This window comes from Primulina tabacum, chromosome 11, assembly GCF_025594145.1.
Source record: "Primulina tabacum isolate GXHZ01 chromosome 11, ASM2559414v2, whole genome shotgun sequence".
Classification (NCBI taxonomy): Eukaryota; Viridiplantae; Streptophyta; class Magnoliopsida; order Lamiales; family Gesneriaceae; genus Primulina; species Primulina tabacum.
Genome location: NC_134560.1, coordinates 5236042 through 5256011, shown reverse-complemented (window position 1 = coordinate 5256011; position 19970 = coordinate 5236042). Strand labels below are relative to the sequence as shown.

General features: G+C 37.0%; 6 protein-coding genes across 13 annotated transcripts; 2 read left to right on the top strand and 4 right to left on the bottom strand.

Moving 5' to 3' along the window:
- Positions 1 to 47: 47 nt before the first annotated feature.
- LOC142519454 (uncharacterized) lies at positions 48 to 2583 on the bottom strand. Its single transcript, XM_075622483.1, has 2 exons — positions 2014 to 2583; positions 48 to 1428 (listed from the first exon to the last, which is right to left on the bottom strand). Exons 1-2 carry the CDS (start codon positions 2383 to 2385, stop codon positions 265 to 267), a joined length of 1536 nt encoding a protein of 511 aa, XP_075478598.1. The 5' UTR covers positions 2386 to 2583; the 3' UTR covers positions 48 to 264.
- A 1366-nt stretch (positions 2584 to 3949) lies between these two features.
- LOC142519559 (uncharacterized) lies at positions 3950 to 6059 on the bottom strand. The gene is made up of 3 exons (XM_075622604.1): positions 5823 to 6059; positions 4258 to 4529; positions 3950 to 4061 (listed from the first exon to the last, which is right to left on the bottom strand). The coding sequence occupies exons 1-3, from the start codon at positions 6057 to 6059 to the stop codon at positions 3950 to 3952; spliced, it is 621 nt and encodes a 206-aa protein (XP_075478719.1).
- An 898-nt stretch (positions 6060 to 6957) lies between these two features.
- Positions 6958 to 10412, top strand: LOC142518695 (uncharacterized). Of its 8 annotated transcripts, XR_012813620.1 has the most exons (4): positions 6958 to 9057; positions 9472 to 9561; positions 9633 to 9713; positions 9876 to 10412. XR_012813620.1 is itself a non-coding variant. In XM_075621495.1 (2 exons), the coding sequence occupies exon 1, from the start codon at positions 7019 to 7021 to the stop codon at positions 9017 to 9019; it is 2001 nt and encodes a 666-aa protein (XP_075477610.1). In that variant the 5' UTR covers positions 6958 to 7018; the 3' UTR covers positions 9020 to 9057; positions 9472 to 10412. The 8 variants fall into 8 exon arrangements, 1 of the variants encoding a protein (XP_075477610.1); XR_012813622.1 differs by lacking the exon at positions 9472 to 9561 and having other exon boundaries at positions 10036 to 10412; XR_012813618.1 differs by lacking the exon at positions 9472 to 9561.
- Positions 10413 to 10822: 410 nt separating this feature from the next.
- LOC142519557 (uncharacterized) lies at positions 10823 to 14262 on the top strand. The gene is made up of 5 exons (XM_075622603.1): positions 10823 to 10835; positions 11264 to 11388; positions 11905 to 12133; positions 13096 to 13248; positions 13577 to 14262. Exons 1-5 carry the CDS (start codon positions 10823 to 10825, stop codon positions 14260 to 14262), a joined length of 1206 nt encoding a protein of 401 aa, XP_075478718.1.
- Positions 14263 to 14375: 113 nt separating this feature from the next.
- LOC142519556 (putative pentatricopeptide repeat-containing protein At5g52630) lies at positions 14376 to 16082 on the bottom strand. Its single transcript, XM_075622602.1, has one exon. The coding sequence runs from the start codon at positions 16080 to 16082 to the stop codon at positions 14376 to 14378; it is 1707 nt and encodes a 568-aa protein (XP_075478717.1).
- A 1616-nt stretch (positions 16083 to 17698) lies between these two features.
- Positions 17699 to 19536, bottom strand: LOC142519111 (plasmodesmata-located protein 2-like). Its single transcript, XM_075622035.1, has 3 exons — positions 18427 to 19536; positions 18069 to 18182; positions 17699 to 17979 (listed from the first exon to the last, which is right to left on the bottom strand). Exons 1-3 carry the CDS (start codon positions 19214 to 19216, stop codon positions 17972 to 17974), a joined length of 912 nt encoding a protein of 303 aa, XP_075478150.1. The 5' UTR covers positions 19217 to 19536; the 3' UTR covers positions 17699 to 17971.
- Positions 19537 to 19970: the final 434 nt, after the last annotated feature.

Sequence of the window (19970 nt, the reverse complement as noted above, 5' to 3'; positions counted from 1 at the left end):
AAGAAAAAGAGCGAGGTGTCAAAGTACCTTACGAATGAAATCATATTAATTTATGTTCAATCACAATTCATTCACATGCTACATATACAGATGGCTAAGAGGATCGATGATGGAATCGAGTTCAGAAAATCGAGAGAACGTCTTGCAACTTCAAGATTACAAATAAATCAGCAATTGTTTTAATATCAACACATAACAACTAAAGTGTGTGTGCGCGTGTGTGTTTGTTACGAACTTCTTTATCAACGGTATATTGAGACTTCATTAAAGGAAAGATCGGCTCGAGGTTCCAAAAGGTGGGCTATGAAACCTGGTGCGCTGAGCTTTTTTTCCTGGTGGCTTACCACAAACGCATTGACATTCATACCCGTATATATTTCCAAAGCACGAAAACAAGCCAGTCCCACCATCCGTATGCCTACGAGCATGCTTAGCAGGTGTTTTATAGCTACTCGAAGAGTATCCACTACGATCATGCAATGGCGGGACATTAGTACGCCATCTTTCCAGTTTGGACCTAAGCCCTTCCACGCTTTCATCCAGGCTCCAACCATCCAATACCGAGCTTTGATTATCAACTAGGGGATATTTCCTCTCGGCCATTATCGCAGCCGCCACTTCAGATGGCGAGGGACCTACCTCGGAAGAATCCAACCCAGGCGATTTTCCTTTGAAGGGAGCACCAACCACATACTCGCTATGTGGCTTGGAACCCTTAGGCGCAACGTAGTCTTGATGACCATTGTGTTTTGAAGTGGGATTATATTTTTTGGCATCTTGGGGCTTGTATTTTGGTGAATCGCCATTTTTCATCCTTCCAGTTTTGGCAACTGATTTTTCATCCATTGCCTTGTTGTTAGGGATTTCATCAACTATTTTACTTTTGTCTTCAATTTTGAGATCACCCTTATCAATCTTGTGAAAGTCAGTTGACTCTTTGCTCAAGATTGAATCGCTCAACACTGAACTTCCCTTGCCTCTGTTACCCTTTTGTTTTGGCTTCTCTCTAAGCTCAGCACCACTAATAACAGAACTTGCTTTTCCTTTCTTCAACTTTATTCCTTTAAATGGATCTACACATTCTGAAATACTAAGAATAGAACTTTCTTTAGCTCCCTTTTTACCCTTACCCGCCAAGACAACCACCGAGCCATTTGGGGAACAATTAGTGTCAACTGTCACGTGTTCGCTACGTTCACTTCTTGATCTACGCAATATAGGCTTGACATTAGATGATGAGTTGTGTTTGTTTCGATTTCCATTGTGATCAATCCGGTGAAGATCAGGTGGAAGCTCCATCACATGATCACGATATCCGACTCTTGAAGCACTGAGTTCTGTGTTTAATGGCATGCTTCTCATAGTGCTATCGATTAGCGCCACACTAATGTTCAGTATTCCCTGAGGACGTCCTGATGGACGACGTACCTAAGTCATAAAGTCAAATGTTAAACTAGTATTATAAGAAGCATGATAAGTGTAGGTGTTGAAGTTTTATATGAAATGAAAAATCTCAACATTTTTATGGGATATATGACAAAATATGATCAATATGTACATAACTAAACCATTTATATATGGAATTGTATAACCAGAACAATTTAAAGAAAATGTTGGGTGTACAGTTAAGATTATAGGTTTGATTTCATGTTAAGAATCCTTGGAACGAGTCGGAATAAGAATTGAATATATATGCATAATTTAAGCTTTTAATTACGAGATTTAAATCATATATATAAGCTTTGAGATTTGAAATATATATTATGTACAACCAGAATATTTTATTATGTCCCTTCCTCCAAACAACAATTAAATTTGTACAATTTTTCTTTCTCAAAATGTAACTTCTGTCCTTATTAATAAGCACCTTATCAAGATTCATGAAGATTAACAAATTTTTGACCTTTGCAAGCATTTTACAGAATCAAAACCGATCAAGCTAACAATTTTATATGACAATGCATTTACAAAATAAAAAACTAAGAAAACTATGTATCAAGAAAGTTAACATACCTGAAGGGCAACAAAACGCGTTCCCATGTGGCGGCGATGGTGGTTGTATGACCGGACAGGAGGAGGAAGCAGGTTTCTGACCAGCACATGAGCCGTGCCGATGAGCTTGTCACGAAACCAATTCACAGCGTAGATTTCGATCATCACAGCCGAGTCTTCTTGCTGGAGAAACTCCTCATCAACCCTAAAAGCAAACTTGTCATTCCACGTAGGGTTGTTTTTCCCTTCGTTATCCACACCGGACGAAAGCTTCCGGTCTCGACGCAGCCACACCGTGCAATATGTCTGCATTTTCTTGGAAATGGTATCCAAATCTTGAGCAGATATAACGTTAATTTCTAGCAGTTGGAAAGGTTTCAAGATGGAAGCCATTTTGTTGGAAAATCGTGAAGCATATGCATGTGCATACACGTATTTCGAAAACGGTCAGGAGGCGGAGCGGTGGTTGTTCCACTCGTCGTCCGCTTGCCAGGACAACGAGGGAATGATTGGTGGTGAGGAGGAGGAGGAGACACCGAGGGGAGAGGAGAGAAAATTGGCCTCTTAATTTTTCTAGTCTAAAGCACATAAATCATCCGGATGCATGTATGAGAAAAGGATGGAGGATATATATTGTGATACGTTTGACTAACGTTGTCAATGTTGTAACGATTTGAGTTCATGGACGTGTGGTTTTGTTTATCCATAATAAACTATAGATAATAACATATGTAAGGAATATTTTCTTTGACATATGTAAATTTATACGAAAACAGTAGTGTAAGATTGTGAATTTGTGTTTTATCAGAATTAAGTGTTGTGTCAAATGTTACAACATTTGGGACAACATGCAGTGGAATATTAAAATTTGTAACACAAATTGACTTTAAATAAATAGATAGACATGATTAAATATGCACAAGTAGTGCCTCAGGACAAAACTTAATCACTAGAAAACCAAATTGTTTACAAAAATCAATCACTAGTGATCTCCACGAAAATCAATTTCCTCAATACTTTGAGAAAATAAATGTTTTCTAAAAATCAAATACTCAGAATAAAAACGTGGTGACAAAACATGATAAACATAATTGATCTTCAGCCAACTTCGTCACAGATGTTGTCTATAGATGTCTCCAACAATCAAGGCAACACGCGGTATCTGCACTCTTCAAAACTGCACGTCTCTTGAAGAAAGTTTTTCTCCCAAATTCCACAACTGCAAAGTCCTTGTATTATTGATCGAGAAGAGAGATTGATCAATCTCCTGGAAAAATATATAAAAGATCGTTGGGCCATGCCTTTTTTTTATTTATGGACTTCTACTCACATAGAGTTTTTCTCCACAAAGTAACTTATCAAACAAGGAAAATCAAAATTGTTACCTTATCAAGATAACATTTATCTAGGGAAAAGATAATATTAGTGAAATCGAAATTTTATTAGTTAAATTAAGAGATAATATTTCTCTTCAGCATATTTATTTATTTATATTTTAAAGGGGAAAAAATAATATTTTCTTCTACAAGCATAAATAAGAAATAAACACAACAATGCTCTCATATGTAATAATATTGCAACACCCACGTAAAGAAAAGCTAGAGCAAATTATTAAATTTTGGTAAAATTGTGAAATTTAGTCACGGTTTACACGGGATTTTCTAAAATTATTATTTTAAAACACGTATAAGTAATATAAAAATAACTGTTTATATAATAATATCTCCAAAGATGCCAATCAAGCTTAAAATAATAATATTGTATCTTGACACAAACATACTCGAGCAAACGCAACTCAAGCCCCATATTCATTCAGAAACCATATTTTTACGCGAAGAGTTCTTCACATGATGCAGAAACAAAGATTGAATAAACAACGAAAATAAAGTCCAAAAATTGCATTGTGTTCCTACTCTAGCTAGCTACTTCATTGCATTTGAAGCAAAGGCAAATCGACCTATCTTTCCTTCTTTTTTGGGAATTCCGAGCCTTCACAAATGTACAAGTCTCCCTTCTCACTGTTTCTTCCCTTGTGCCAAGCTAACTCGTATAGCGCGCCCTTCGAGTTCCTGTCACAAGGGGAGACACACAGATATGTCAAGCTATAGAACTTGATCGTATTGGCAAATGCTCTTGTGTGGAAAATAATAGTGCTAACATGCTACATGAAGGGCTTGTTTTTGGTCATTTATCACGTGTGATTTGTAATGATCTTTCCATGAGAATCAGGGCATGAAAATCAAGAGTTTAGGAGAGAATCTGTACCACTTCATCGAGAGATTGAAGCGCGGCCTCATCTCAGCTTTAGTATCATAGCATGCAAAGCCATAGCCTCGAGATCTTCCCGTCTCGCCATCGTATAAAACTCTAGCTCCGACCACCTTTCCATATTCTTGAAATTCCTGCGTCAAAATCTCGGAAGTGACAGACCATGATAAATTTCCCACGAAAAGTTTGTGTTCAGTTTCTGGATATAGGGGTTCTTTTGGTTTTGGCTTGTCCGAGAAATTAATTCTCAAGGTCCTACCATTATATTCCTGTAACAAAACAAGATTTATCAGGTTGAAATGTTGAAGAAATGTTCCAAAAAAGAACCTGTTTCTGATCAAGAGTGGCTGATTCTTACACTTGCATCGAGCATTCACTACAACAATAAATGGCTATTGTGACACTTTTTTGTAGACACTTTTAATTAAATGTTGTTACAAATACTTAATAATGACACTTGTAAAAAATTAATAATATGTAAAATAAAAAAACATATTAGATTAGTTATCATGGCATTTTTAATTGTCATCTTTTATATGGAGGGAAACAATTACTTTTCCCACATCGTAAAAAATCGTTAAAAAACTAAAAAATTTCACTATAAATAAGTGTGAGAATATTTGGGTTAGATAAATATTGGAGGAGGGAAAATAATTGTCTCCCTCCATATAAAAAATGACATCAATTAAAAATGTCAGGATAACTAATCTAATATGTTTTTTTATTCTCACATTTATTTTATCTAATTTTCCCTCCTCCTATATTATCCAACCTAAATATTCCCATATTTGTTATTGTCACTATAAATAATATACACGACACGTTTAGTTGTCATTATAAATTATTTTAACTGACATATAAATTTGTCATTATTACTATAATAACAAGACATCTATAAATGTATTTAAACATGAGTTTTCCTGACATTTAAAATTGTCATTATATGAATAATTAGTAACACGTATGAAGTTGTCATTAACATCTTATAATGACACTTAAAAAATGTCAGTAAGTTTAAGACGATATTGGAATAGATGACATTTGTTGGAGATATCACTAAAACTTAAATGTCACTAAATATTGAATATGATGACATTTATGAATCACCATAAGCATTTATTCTTGCAGTGATTTGAATGACTTTGTTGCATTCCTCGATGGTACTCATGGTCGTCACAAATGCAAATCTCCTGCTTTTCCCCGTGTTCCTGTCGTAAAGAACCTGGAAAGTTGGAAAAGTTAGTGATTTTCCTGTCGTAAACTGAAGAATTAAATCTAGTCCTATTCCTGTTTATTAGTTATATTATATTAATTATATTATATTTATTAGTTCCTAAAGATATTTTAGTCTATTTATGTTGTTTTTTTCTATAGTTCAATAAAAAATTTTATTTTTTTTTATGTTATCATAGTATGAGAACGTTTTATAAATTTGTTTGATGTTTTGAGAGGACTGTTCTCGGATTTGAAAAGAAGAAATAAGAGAGAAGAAGAAAAAAAAAAGAGAGATTTTTCGGATTTTCGGCTCCATCACGCGACACCTAGTCCTCCGCCAACTCTACCACCGGCGCAGCCACAGCCGCCTCTTCTTGAGCTACGGCAGCCGCCAACCGCGGGATCCTCCACTTAGCAACGGGTTGGTTTGATTCATTTCCAAGAAAACACGACACTGATGCATATCGTAGTATTCTTGTGTACGGAATCTTGATTTGATGATGATCATTTGGCCAGATTTTCAAGCTCAGGCATTTCAAGCTCTGCACAGATGTGGAAGACGAAGCCACTGCAGCAGCTGCCATTGATAGGATAGCTTGATTTGATCCGGAGGAGGAAATGGTGGAGTGTTCTGGATGATTTCCCCCCCAAGAAACTAGAGATGGATTGTTGATGCAGGAGAAAGGAAGAATGGATTGTTTTGGTGCTTAATTATGGGGAGAGATTGTGTCCAATGACAATGAGTGATAAGGTTTGGCGTACAGGGAACAATAAATTAATATATCTAGATAAAATAATAGTGTTTGATATTAATATTTTGTAAAATTTAAATTGAATATTGGATAAAATAAAAATAGAGTATATCACGATCTCACGAATTTTTATCTGTAAGACGGGTCAACCCTATCGATATGCACAATAAAAGTAATATTTTTTTCATGGATGACCCAAATAAGATATTCGTCTCACAAAATACGACTCGTGAGATCGTCTCACACGAGTTTTTACAATAAAAATAATAATTAATAAATGTCTTATACTTCATATCAAACATTAATAATTTACCTTTTTATATATAAAAAAACAAAGAAAATAATCTATAAATATACATAGGGAATGAGTATTTGGCTGGCTTGTTAAATAAGTTTTATGTCATCAAATTTCATTTTGAATCTTTGTGAAATTTAGTTTTTTTTTTTTCAAATGGAAAAGAAAACATGATGAAATTGGAATGAGCCAATATATATAGAGATTATTCTATGATTTTTTAAACGTGTTTCTCGTACGCGAAAATTCAGATGTATAAATAAATAATTTATATTATATTTCATTACAAACAAATTTTTTTATTAATTTTAGAATAAAAAAAATTAAATATGAGAGAGTTATAAATTTACTGAAATATAATAAACTTTTTAATTAAATGAAAAAATGTATTTTTGTACTAAAATGAAATATTAGTATATATATTATTATATACTTGACAACGAAGTTATTTATTGGTAGGAAGCCTTGCCTGCCTCTGCTATACTTCGGATGGATTATGTGGTTCAATTCAAGCATCAAACAAGCTCCAAAACTCTCCAAGATACTTTTGTCAAAACGCCACATCAACGGCAACACTCTTACAGCGGGACATGACTTGAAACCATTCAACTCAAAGATCTCGAAGTTCATGAAATGTGGCCTCGTTGATGAAGCCCGAGAACTGTTCGATGAAATGCCCCAGAAAAACGCAGTCACATATAACGCCATGATCAGAGGATATTTTCAAAATGGGTTTTTTGAGAGTGCCGTGTATTTGTATAATCAAATGCCATTTCACGATATCTTTTCCTACAATACAATGATATGCGGGCTAATGTGTAATGGTGATGTTAAGGGGGCAGAAGAGATTTTTGAACGCATGGGGTATCAAGATGTAGTAACATGGAATTCAATGATCTCGGGGTATGTCAATAATGGCCTGATGGATGATGCGGTGAGAGTGTTTAATCAGATTACTATGAAAGATGTGGTTTCTTGGAATTTGCTGATTGGGGGCTTAGTGAAGATTAAGGAGTTCCATAAGGCTGAGGAGTTGTTTAGAATAATGGGTGTTCGGGATATTGCAAGTTGGACCATTATGCTGAAGGCGCGTTTGGAGACTGGGGGTCTTGTTGAAGCTAGGGAATTTTTTCACGATATGCCAATAAAAGATGTTCAAGCTTGGAATACGATGATCAATGGTTACTTAAAAAATAGAAGTGTTGAAATAGCAGAAGGCTTGTTTCAAAAGATGCCTGAGAAGGATTGGACCTCATGGATAACGATGATTGACGGGCTCGTTAGTAATGGTAGGATAAATAATGCTTTGAGGCTCTTCAATGAGATGCCTCAGAAATGCGAAAAAACATGGAATTCAATTTTGTTGGCAATGGTCAGGAATGGTTTGGTGAAAGAGGCTCATGCAGTTTTAGAGAAGGGCTCGTTAAGTGGTGTTGTGTCATGGACAAACATTATGAAAGGATACTTTGACACAGGGGAAGTTGAGGATGCCATGAAAGTTTTTGAATTAATGACTTCTCGTGATACAACTGTATGGAATGTTGCCATATTTGGACTTGATGAAAATGATCGTGGTGAGGATGGTATAAAGTTATTTATCAAGATGAAAGAAGATAGATTTCCCCTAGATGAAGCTACGCATACAAGTTTTCTTACGATATGTTCCAACTTACCATCCTTAAACCTTGGAAAGCAAATTCACGCAGAAGCAATCAAGGCTGGAATTGATCACTTTATTTCAACCTCTAACGCATTGATTACCATGTATTTTAGATGTGGTAATGTATATTCTGCGTTACTTGAATTTTATTCTATGGCCTGTCATGATACCATTTCTTGGAATTCTGTGATATGTGGGCTAGCTCACCATGGTCAAGCTGAAAACGCTATAAAGATTTTTGAAAAGATGAGGCTATCAACTGTGAAGCCTAATCAGATTACCTTTGTCGGTGTTCTTTCTGCCTGTAGCCATGCAGGACTTGTGGAACATGGTAAATTTTACTTCTGTGTTATGCGCAATGAGTATTTTATTCAATCAACTAATGAGCATTACACTTCTATTGTTGACCTATTGGGAAGATTTGGACATATTGATGAGGCACTGAATATTTTAAGGCAAATGATAGTACATGGAATAGAAGTTTGTGCAAGCATTTGGGGAGCACTTCTTGGAGCATGTAGAATGCACAAAAACATTGCCGTAGCCAAAATTTGTGGCGAGAAGATTCTTGATTTAGAACCATATAACTCTGGTGTGTATATGATTCTGGGTGAAATGTATATAACCAGCGGGATGAAAGATGAAGCTGAAAAGATTTGGGTGCGCATGAGAAATACAGGTGTGAAAAAGCAACCTGGTTGTAGTTGGGTTGAATCAAGCAACGGTGGGAAAGTATTTCTCGCAGGGGATAAAACTCATCCAGAGTTCGAAAAGGTTTCATGTGTGCTAAATTTGATCTATCTAGAGATGGAAATCAAAGTATCTAGTGTGTGCTAGATGGCTGTGTTATCAGGAACACTTGAAATAAAGAAATGGTGAGAGGCCTTTCTTTTTTTCACTCTACTGTTTTTTATATTATTTTTCATTACCTTACTTCTTAAGAGGCAAATCCACTGATATGTTTAGCCACGAGGAAGAAGCACAAAATGTAAATCAACTTATGATCAAATGGATGAAATTGATTCAGCTGCTAGAACTGTCATTCAGTTTTTTCCTAGAAATGAACCAAACGTTCATTGGCACTATCTATGACATTGAGTGACCATAATACTTAGGTTGAGACAAGACATTTTAAATCTAGGATTTTTTGCATCTCCCAACTCTTTATTATTGTTATATGGAAGATAGAAGTTGTTGTGTTACATTATAATATTTGTTGAAGTCTTTTCGTCAAGAATTTATTCCCTCATTATCTTACATTATTAGTAACATTTTTGTTTGCAAAAAAGTTCCAAGTGGGCTTATCAAAAGCTTAATCATGGATCGGCGCTGGTGTTATTCCTTTCCTTTGTCCTCTTCTAGTACTTGAACCAGCCAAGGTTGTATTTCTTCCTTTTGCTAAATCATTGTCTTTGAAATCAATTTAACTCCTTATCTTGTCTCTTTGTAGAGCAAAACTTTCAGCAAGTGCCGACCTTGGAAATCTCTTGCAGTCTGTTCTGACACGGATTATGATCTTTGAGACCTGAAAGTAATTCTCTTCTTGTCTGTGCTTTACTTAAAATGATACCATCATTATCTGCACAAATGAAGAAGGAGAAATTGTCTATATTTTGATAAGCTTTTAAGTAAATCTCTGTGGTATTTCCCCGTCATTTTGTCTCGATAATCGAGATCCTGGAAATTCTTTCAGGAAACTCAAAGGGGGTAAACTGCATACACCAAAAAGTTTTCTACTATGTGAGTTGCCTGGACTGGATAAGACAGCACGTGGATGTGGTGCTGAAGTAGTTACATTTCTTCCATTCTCCTTCCCATCTATCATCTTCTTATTCGTTTCTTCCGTCGATCAGACAAGCAGTTATGTATCAATTTATTACAAAGTCGATCATCTGATGCTTTATAAGAAACAAAAGCTGTAACTCTTCATGCCTTTGGATGAATGAGAAGTGGGCGGAGGTGACATTGGGACGTAAGAGCGAGGAATTCTTACGACTGATCCAAGGGACTCATCTGCACACCCACGCAGGAATTAACTATAGGCTTGTCATTTTTAACATAAAACTACATCATATAGATGCATGTGTATCTATTTGTGTATGAAAAGAGCTTAAATTTGCAAAGTTCGTGTTGTCTGCAATATCAGATATTATTTATTGTGTGACCATTTGTTTATTCAATTTTCTTGAACGGTTTTGAATACAAGGTATCTCTGAGAAAATTTTGTTGGGTACCTGGGGACCATTTATCCGTTATGTTCTTACAATTGCCTTGTAATATCATATAAAATGTCAACGGCAAAAGTTACAATTTTCATAAATTATGCAAAATTATTTGGAAAAAACTACCAAGAATCTCAGTCATACAAAGTTTTATAAGCATCTTGTAAGATGGTTATACGGATTTTTATTCGTAAAATAGATCAATCATGTCTATATTTACAATAAAAAGTATTATTTTTGACATTTTTCATGTTGATCAAATAGAATATACGAACCCAAGACCTCATGGACATATATAGGTCTTGGCAACAATCTTGGTACCAGTTGAGCTATTGATAAGAAATCATGTGGTATTAGATTATCCGAGCAGATGATAATTAAGAAACTAAAAAAATTGAGATCAAATTGTTTTGAACAAATGAAAATCAAAAGTGAGTGAATGTCATGTGATCCTACAGTTAAGCACCGGTCTGGTTAATAGTTATATTTCTTCGGTTTATAAAATATCACGTGTAACTGATCTTGACGAACGATGGTTTGATTGGGAGAAAGTACGTTGGTTGGTTAGATCCTATACTTTGTACAATGTTCCGACTTTTGTAGGTAAGTTAGATTCTATGATAGTTAGGCACCGCTGAATTGTCCTAAGAATAGGATTTTACATATATTGGAAAGTGGTTGTAGTTTTTGTTATTTGACTTTAAAATACTTTTATGTATTTAATTTTTTTTATTTATTTGGTCAAAATATATTAGTGGTAAGTTCATGTTTTTATCGATGAATTTTTCGATTTTAAAAAAATCGAACATATAAATAATATTTATTGATGTATTTTGAATAATCCCGTCGATTCTCAAAGTTTTTGTTATATATTGTCGTATCCTCGTGCTCGTTCCAAGTCAAACCATTGCACGAAATGGACTAACGAGTCCACTCCATTGGGAAAAGGAGAAGCCGGTGTGCACTTCTCAAACTTGGAACGAGGTAATGCTTTTCATTCCAAATTACTAAAACCCTAAAATTGAGTTTGATTATGGCTCTCCCTATTTCCCTGTAAGAAAGAAGGCCGCGTTGTAGAAATGTTTAATTCGGTGAGAATCAATTTTAAATCGGGCCTCCGGCGCTTTTCGACGGCTGATTAGAAGCAGCCATATCGACGACGAAGGAGATTGGGCATTAGCCTCCGAGTGGTGGGGAGGAGGAGGAGGTGGTGGCGCCTCCGCTGGAGAAACCGTTTTTCGAGGAATTTCACGCAGTGGAAACGGCGTCGTCTCTGTTTTAGCTCATCCTTGTTCCAAGCCAGTATGTATGCTTTTGCTGTATTGTCTGTGTTCGTTCCATGTATATGGTGGCTGTCTCCGACTTAACTTGGTGTATCCTCTTGTATCCAGCGGGTTTTCATCATATCCATTGTACCTCAAGTTCTAGATGTCGTCATTATGTTGAAAGTCAATATAAATGCTATAGGTGTCAACTAATGTTGTAACAACGGTGACACAGGATAAACTTCATTGGGGAAGGGCAGAGAATTGGCTTCAACAGAGGTACACTGAGATATACCCAGGTCTTAAAAACCATGGAAAATTCGTAACTACAGGTTATCAGTGGCGAACTCTTCATTTTAATGATTATACTCGAGAAAGCACGGTTAAAGTGATGGCTGCTTATAGACAAGGAGAACCTGGCTCTATGTGCTTGATGCAGCAGGCACATTGTCTGGCTGTACCATGTAAATGCCTCCAGATTTGTTCCCTCTGCAATTTTGCTGCTATTATTTTCCCGTAGAATTTTGAGTATTACATCTTACGATATGCATGCATTTCCTGTTGAATGATCTACTGCAGATTATACTACTGCAGTCATTTTCCTTGTGACATTAATGTATGGATTTCAGCCAAAGGAAGGGAGTACAGATCAATAAAAGAATGTAGCATATTAAAAAACGGCCATAAACCAATGATAAAAATTTTGTTCTGCCAAAATCAAATGCATATCAAAGCAATTGTCAGAAAGATGATAATCAGAATCTTATAGGACCAATTCCATAGTTCTGTAAAAATATATATATTGCAATGTGTAGTGTGATGATTTTAGTATGTCTCTTCATTCTATTCATTGTACATTAAGAAGGTTTTCATGTAAATTCATGAAGAACTTCACACATGTTCTTATTTACTATCCCTCTTGTTGAAGCCTTGAATATTGTTTGTTGCATTCAGTCATCTTTCAATATCAGAATAACCTACAACAATGCATCCAAAAGTTAAATCTGTTCTGTAATTGTGTTTTTCTTATCAGATGGAGGTGAAGAGACATTTATGGTATTAGCGTGTGATTTTGCTGTTTTGACTTGTCAGTCAGTCAGTCTCGATGTGTTCTGTAAACTGTTGAGTCTTGATCAATACGAGTACCATCCGAAATCGAAGGTTTCAATGGATCCAGAGGGTGGTGTTGGGAAAACCAAATAATGAAAATGAAATTCAAAGTTCGAAAATAATTCTCTCTCATTCCCACTATCGTCACGTGATATTTTTTCTTCCCTCTCCTTTGTCCTAAAGCATGATAGAATGAGGAAAAATATACCTTCCTGTTGTTAAATTATACAAATGGAACTTTCCCTATCTGCTTTTGTTTTCTCGATTCTTGTCACAACATTTAACTGACTTTTATTGCCTTCATATCTTTCTGCAGATGTGAAGAGCTTGATAGCTGTTGGATTGGCCACCATCTCATCATGCAATTATGATTTTAAGAAAGCTGTAATTGGGAGGCAAAATATGAATATATTATGCATTGGTCATGGTGGAGGAAGCATACCTTTGTTTTTGGCAAGTAAAATTCGAGGTTAGAAATTTGAACTTCCTTTCTGATGGAAGAATTTGTCCTCCACTCCTTGTGATCAAGCATTCCAGTTTCAGACTCTAACTGTCAACAAGAACCAGTGAATTTGGCCTAGAAATTTGCCAGTGTTCTACAAAATGAATCTGACTGTGCGTGCTGGGATAATTTCTTTGACCAGCCAATTTAGTTCTTATTGTCTTCATCTACTCATTCTCTATTTTGTCAAAAGTTCTCTTTTATCTTTGCTGAAATGGTTGAACTTCCATTTTACTTGGGATTATTTCCCAAAGACCAGTAAGATTGTTATGCTAAGTTGTTTTGCTTTCTTCAGGTGCTATAGTCCACATAGTTGAAATTGATCCCATCGTAATCTCAGCTTCGATTCAAGCAATGGGTTTTCCATCTTTCTCAGTTATAACCCCATCAGGCAAACGTGCATTTGCAAAGCCAGATCATGCAGATGAGATACTGTGGAAAGGCACTCACGAGAGGCTATTCTTGTTTAATTCAGATGCAGAGCAGTTTATTCTTGAGAGCAACAATATATATGATATCATCTTTATCGATGCCTATGATGGAGATGATATTTTTCCACACAAGCTGTGGAATCCTCATTCCCCGTTCCTCCAAGCTCTAGGGAACTGCCTTCATCCGGATCATGGAACAGTGGTTGTGAACTTGCATTCATATGTTGACTTAAATGTTGATGCATCTCATCCATCTGGTCTCCCCTTTGTGCCAAAGGGCCGGTATGTTTCTCAAGTGTCCCGATCGTACAAAGACGCACTATTAGGAAATGGGAATTCAGCCCGTGGTTTTGCATATACAGTTTCTGTACCTTGGCTGTACAATACATCTCTTGTTGTATGCCGGGGTTTTGGTAGACCCGAGGACAGTTCAGGCCAGAATTTGGTTTTTAGCACTCTGATGTCCAAAGCACTCGAAGTTGATAAACTCATAAACATGCCGTTTTCATGTTTGCAATATATAAAAAGAAGTTTTACTCCGGTGGACTAGGGTGGTATTATTTACTACTGTTTGTCTCGTACTATTTGCTTCAAATGGCCACCCAATTAACTTTCTGAGAAAAAAACAAAGCTCGGGAAAAATGCGTACACAAGGAATATAGACTACCAGATATTACCACAATTACAAGTTCCATTTGAGAACCTATGGTATCGGTGTGCATCTCTCACTATGATCTCCCTCTTCGTCACCGTGCTAATATACCTGAATGCCTCATGGCAATCTTTACAGATCCTCAAATTCTTTACAATCCTCAAAGGCTTTCCAGGTGGTGTAACCCCACCCAATAAACCGAAAGCCACTGCCAATTTTTCACTGTGATGCCAGAGCGACGCCCTCTTTTCTTCTGCGTCTACTTCATGCAACGTCTCATCCAAAATTGGTACATATCCTAAATTTTCTATCTCGTCCATCAACGCTGTCAACTTTGTATAGATCTCGTCCTTCCTAGGATGCCTTGTATCTCCAGCGAAGAATACACAAATCGATCCCTGTACTTCAATCCAACTCCTCCCAATCTCCTTTCTCAGTCTCCTATCATTCATCATCTTCCATACTTCTTTAACCCCATCCCACCTTTCAGTGCTTGCAAACGTATTTGCCAAAATCACCAAAGCTGAGTCATCATCGGGGTCCATTTCCAACAATTTACTGCTCATTCTCACAGCCATCTTGGCGTTTCTATTGCTCACACAACTTGACAACAACACTCTCCACACAGCTGTATCAGGTTCATATGGCATTGTCAAAGCAACTTTTTCTGCCTCCTCTAGCCTTCCTGCCCTCCCTATTACTCCAACTAAACATGTGTAGTGCTCAATCCTCGGTTCCAATCCATGCTGCAGTTTCATTCTATTGAACCACCTTTCAGATTCCATATCCATACCTGCATTGTAGAATGCTGTCAAGACTGCCAAAAAACTATATTCATCCGGCTTCATTCCTCGTCTTTCCATTACACAAAAAAGCTCAACCACAAGGTCAACGCTCCCTTGTTGTGCATACCCTGCCATCATCGCATTCCACCCAGCTATGTTCAACCCAACCTCCAACTCATTAAACACCATCCTCGCCTCCTCCACGAGTCCGCACTTTCCATACCCATCGATCAACCCGGTCCCTATGTACACATCTGAGTCCATTCCAATCACCACCGCATGCCCATGAATGATCCTACATTGCTCGAGCATTGCCACCCCCGCCGCAGCACACAACGCCCCGGATAAGCTATGAAATGATGACAATGCATCCTCTCTCCTCGTCTCAGCGAAGAGCCTTAAAGCGTCAATGGGCCTCTTATTTTGAGCCAACCCATTAATTATAGCACCAAAACAAACCTCATCACGCACAGACAGTTCATCGAACACCTTACGTGCAGAATCCAGATCCCTCGTCTTACAGTACAAAGAAACAAAAGCAGAACCAACAAAAGCGTTTTCATACAAAGAAAGTTTAAATGAAAGCGCTTGAAGTTGTGGGCCAATTGAATTATAGTTCAAGAAAGCACATGTTTTGAGCAAGGAAGCAATTGTGCGTGCGTTGGGAAGAATTGTGGCGGACTGTCTTAGCATGGAAAGCCAGAGACGGATGGCGAGTGGGGAGGCTGAGAATGCAGAGATTATGGAAGTCCATGTGACGGTGTTTGGGCAGGGTATGGAGTTGAAGAGGCGGAGGGCGAGGGAGTGGAGATTGGAGTTGGAGTAAAGGGTGATGAGATTGTTGAAGAATGCTATGTTTTGGGGTGCGGGGGTTATGCTTGTCTTGATTGCTTGCGCGTGCATGCATCGTGGGTCAGTCTGTAGTGAAGTCATGTTACAAAATTCTACGGATTTGCTATCCTTGTCGCTGTATTTGAGTATTTAAAGACCAATTGCATCGTTTCTGGATCAAATGTTTCGCCAAATATTACAAATATTCTCCACCCCTATCGAAGAATTTAAGAGAGTCAGTCTCTCCACAGATTCTTGTAAAATTTGATGTGGCGGATTTGGGATGATGCACTTTCTTGGCTCCCCGGACGCCACCGCATCTCTCACTGAAGATGAGGTCAAGTGAAGGCACCTCCATGAGTTGAAACAATTATAAAGCGAGTGGTTTTTAATCATGGGACTGTGCATTAAAGAGAGATCTGAACAGGATCAACTTCCAAACGAAACTCCGAAAAGGGTTGCAGTGTCTAGACTCCCGGAAATGATACCATCACGAGTAAACCATATGATCCTTAGTATCATTGCCTGTTAAAACTTGTTTGCGGTGTTATATCCAAGATTACTTCTCATTTGATCATGTTTTATTCTAGTTTTACTTTTGTTGAATGTAACTTGCAATATTCATACCGAGACAGCCGCAGGATTGATGACTATCATCCTGCATCAAATGTTTGGTTTCATGTTTCAAAGTCCGTAACAATCCAAAAGGCCCGACACTGTACATACAGTCTAGTAATTACCGGGATTTGGAGGGCTTAAGCACAGAACTATGTGCTGAGCTTATTTTACACAAGATGATGATCATCTCAAATTGTCAGACATTTAAAAAATTATCAAGATGTGATCTTGTATAAAACACGACATATGATGTTGTGCATTCCCAATAACAGAGGATCTAAATCCGTAATTACAATGTGTGTCGGGTGCGATGTTCAATCAAACCTTGACATTCTTGTTAATAAGTCATTTAAATCATATTTGTGTCCCATCTCCTTCTTGGTTCTGCTAGCAACAATTTTGCTGTTTTGATTATTGTTAAGAGGAGATGGAAAAAATTGCAAATAAGTGAAAATGGTGAAAAAGTCAAGAAATTTGGGTGGGAAATTGCAATCGTGAGAGCCAAAGACTATTTAAACATATAATTGTGCAGCGGAAAAAAAAAAATAAACGAGCTATTAATGAACTGAGCTCGAACGATCTCGAGCCAATGTGTGTATTAAACGAACCGAACTCGAGTCTGATACTGTTTGACTCGACTCGTTTTCATCCCTACTATCCATATTTTTTTATAAGATATCGGATTAGAAAATTAGATAAAATAGTTCCCCAACTCACAGAAAATAAAAGGAACGGTGAAGAAAAGTGCACCCACGGACTGAGCCCATAAATTTGGTTTCTCAAAATTACATATTAATTGGAATTTAATTGTTTGTTCGAAGTTTTTTTCCAATTTTCTTGGATAAAGGAAAACAAGTGACACTGTTTGACCCCTTTATTATTTGATTGAATGCATGCCGATGTTTAACCCTTTTATTATTTGATGGAATGCATGCCAATGTTTGACATGCCTAAAAGCTAACTAGGGAGGAGGAAAACATAGAGCATGCAACCAGAGATAGGGAAGCTTTTCAATAAAAGCAGTAAAACTTTGGAGAAATAAAGAATAATAATCCCAGACAAGGACATAAAACAGAGAACAATTCACATGGCAAATGGGATGAAAAAAGCCAAAATCTTTAGATTCTTCTTGTTCTCCAATTCCCTCCACAAAACACTACAATTTGCACCTTCGTCTCTATTCCAACCAGCCACCAAAATTTCTATGGCAACATCCCTAAATTTTCACTGATAATAACATGAGTTCATGCCCCTACTTTTCCTCAACTCCCTCAAAAACCTCAAAAACATGATAATCAATTAGTGGTTTTCAAAGAAGAGACAATAGCTCCACTCCAAATATAGTCATCTCTTCTCACAAATTACACTTGCTCTCAGTGATCTGCACAGATTCAAATATAACTCATGTAATTGCATAAGATTTAGAAAGCACAAGATTTTCAAAAGAAAGCAAAGGGCTTATATCCTTACCATCTTTTCTCTTTGCCAAACCTCTTGCAAACAGCAAGCAAATTACCAAAAACCCAACTCCTGCTGCCCCCCCTAATATTATAGCCACAGTCTTCCCTGTATTTGGACTTGACCCTGTCATCATTCAAAAACAACTTGCCTTAGTAAACTCTTAATGCTCTTTCAATCACCAATAATATATAGAAATAAGGCCAAGATGTATAAACCAGACAAACATCTTAATCATCCTCCTTTATACATGAAATTTACTGATTAAAATATTAATATCACGGTTGGGAGACAGCTCACAAATCAGAGTCCCGTTCAGCAAAAAAAAATAAAATAAAATACGCCACTTAGCAAAGAGAATTATCAATACCTGATGAAGAAGGAGAAGTATATGAAGAAGAAGAAGCAGAAGAAGAAGATTTTTTAGGGACTCCATTTGGATAATAACTATAACTAATGAAGCATTTCTGGAGATAGATTTTGCCAGAAATGGAGCTTCCACACTCGACCTGAGCTCTCTGGACAGCATTTTGCACACAGACCACACAATCAGAAGCTCCAACATCACCCTCGCACTGCCCCACTGCAAAAACAGATTCATAACTTGCTGTATAAAAACCATCGCTACTAGTAATCATGCCATTTTCAAGTGAAGATAAGGCAGTGTCCCTCCTCTCCTCAAATCCAGCCCCTCCGATATTTGTTGCACTACAACTCTTGTACAACATTTGCATCCCAGAAACTTGTTGGAACCCCGCAACCTCGTACAGCATGTAGCACCCAGAAAGCTGAACTCTAGCCGCAATAGCCTTGCCACAGAGCTTGTCTATGAGAACAGGCAAGCCGCTTACACAGTTGTAGCAATCAACATTTGACAAGTCGCCACTGCATTGGAAAAGGCCGTTGATTGTCGACTGAGAAGCGCCAGCGGTAGTCTTGAAAAATTTGGCCTTTGAGGATTGTGCAATGAGGGTGCCATAAAGGGATGAAATTGCTTGTGAATAAACCCCAGACGGATCTGATAAAGGCTGATTAGCACAACCCTTGTATACTAAGGTGGTGTAATCATCAGCAGATTTGGATAGTGAGGTGAGCTCAAAAATGGTTGAAATGAGCAGAAAAAGTCTGAAGAAAGAGAGTGGATTCCTGGGAAATTCCATTGTTAGAGTCTTGATGGGATTAAATCATGGGCTCTTCTTGTTTCCTGAAGAGGCTAAAAAGATAAGATTTTGGTAGATGCTTTTGTCTAACCGAGAGGAAAGACGAGGCAAAATTTACAGGCTTCCATTTCATTCCCTCTCCAGAGAAAGAAAAACAAACAGGGGGAGTGTGGTTCTTTTGGGGTTTTGGTATTCACTATACTTTCAGAGGTTATGGTGGTGTCTGACTATCTATGGAATTTGACAACAGAGGAGCATCTTTTCTCCTTAGGGCGAGAATGTCGCACGAGGATGATGTAGGCAGGCAGCCAGGCCCCGCGTGGTGAAACTCGCCGGCGACATTTACTTTTTTAAATATATATATATACCGATAAATTTCAAAAAATTACATATTCAATCTTTAAATTAAGATTCAGTACCTAGTCATAATTTTTTAGAAATCAATACCTGACAAATCTATGCTTTTAGTTTTAACTCTTCACAAAGCAAAAGTTACATTTTTATCCCTTTATTATTTAAATAAATATATTATTTTAGTCACAAAAATTACATGAATCTTCTTCATTTAAAATATAATTTTATAAAAAATTTGTTTCTCAATTATCATGGAATAAAAATAAATACTTATTTTAATATATAAAGTACTTATTATGAGATTTCAGATACTTGATTTCGCTCTTTGAATACTCCAAATAAATAAGAAAATACTATATTTTCGAGCATTCACCATAAATTCTGTCATTGTTAGTCTTTT

Bases quoted from the DNA above. Each gene is read 5' to 3' on its own strand.
- LOC142519559 (XM_075622604.1), bottom strand. From the start codon at position 6,059: ATGGCAGCTGCTGCAGTGGCTTCGTCTTCCACATCTGTGCAGAGCTTG. The intron at 4,530-5,822 runs GTAGAGTTGGCG...GTTTTGTTACAG, and splicing joins CGGCTGTGGCTGCGCCGGTG to GAATATAATGGTAGGACCTT. The intron at 4,062-4,257 runs GTACAGATTCTC...CCCTTGTGACAG, and splicing joins TTCAATCTCTCGATGAAGTG to GAACTCGAAGGGCGCGCTAT.
- LOC142519111 (XM_075622035.1), bottom strand. From the start codon at position 19,216: ATGGAATTTCCCAGGAATCCACTCTCTTTCTTCAGACTTTTTCTGCTC. The intron at 18,183-18,426 runs GTATTGATAATT...GAATGATGACAG, and splicing joins TACTTCTCCTTCTTCATCAG to GGTCAAGTCCAAATACAGGG.
- LOC142519557 (XM_075622603.1), top strand. The intron at 12,134-13,095 runs GTAAATGCCTCC...ATCTTTCTGCAG, and splicing joins ACATTGTCTGGCTGTACCAT to ATGTGAAGAGCTTGATAGCT. The intron at 13,249-13,576 runs GTTAGAAATTTG...TGCTTTCTTCAG, and splicing joins TTTGGCAAGTAAAATTCGAG to GTGCTATAGTCCACATAGTT.
- LOC142518695 (XM_075621495.1), top strand. From the start codon at position 7,019: ATGTGGTTCAATTCAAGCATCAAACAAGCTCCAAAACTCTCCAAGATA.
- LOC142519556 (XM_075622602.1), bottom strand. From the start codon at position 16,082: ATGACTTCACTACAGACTGACCCACGATGCATGCACGCGCAAGCAATC.
- LOC142519454 (XM_075622483.1), bottom strand. From the start codon at position 2,385: ATGGCTTCCATCTTGAAACCTTTCCAACTGCTAGAAATTAACGTTATA. The intron at 1,429-2,013 runs GTATGTTAACTT...TTTATGACTTAG, and splicing joins CGCGTTTTGTTGCCCTTCAG to GTACGTCGTCCATCAGGACG.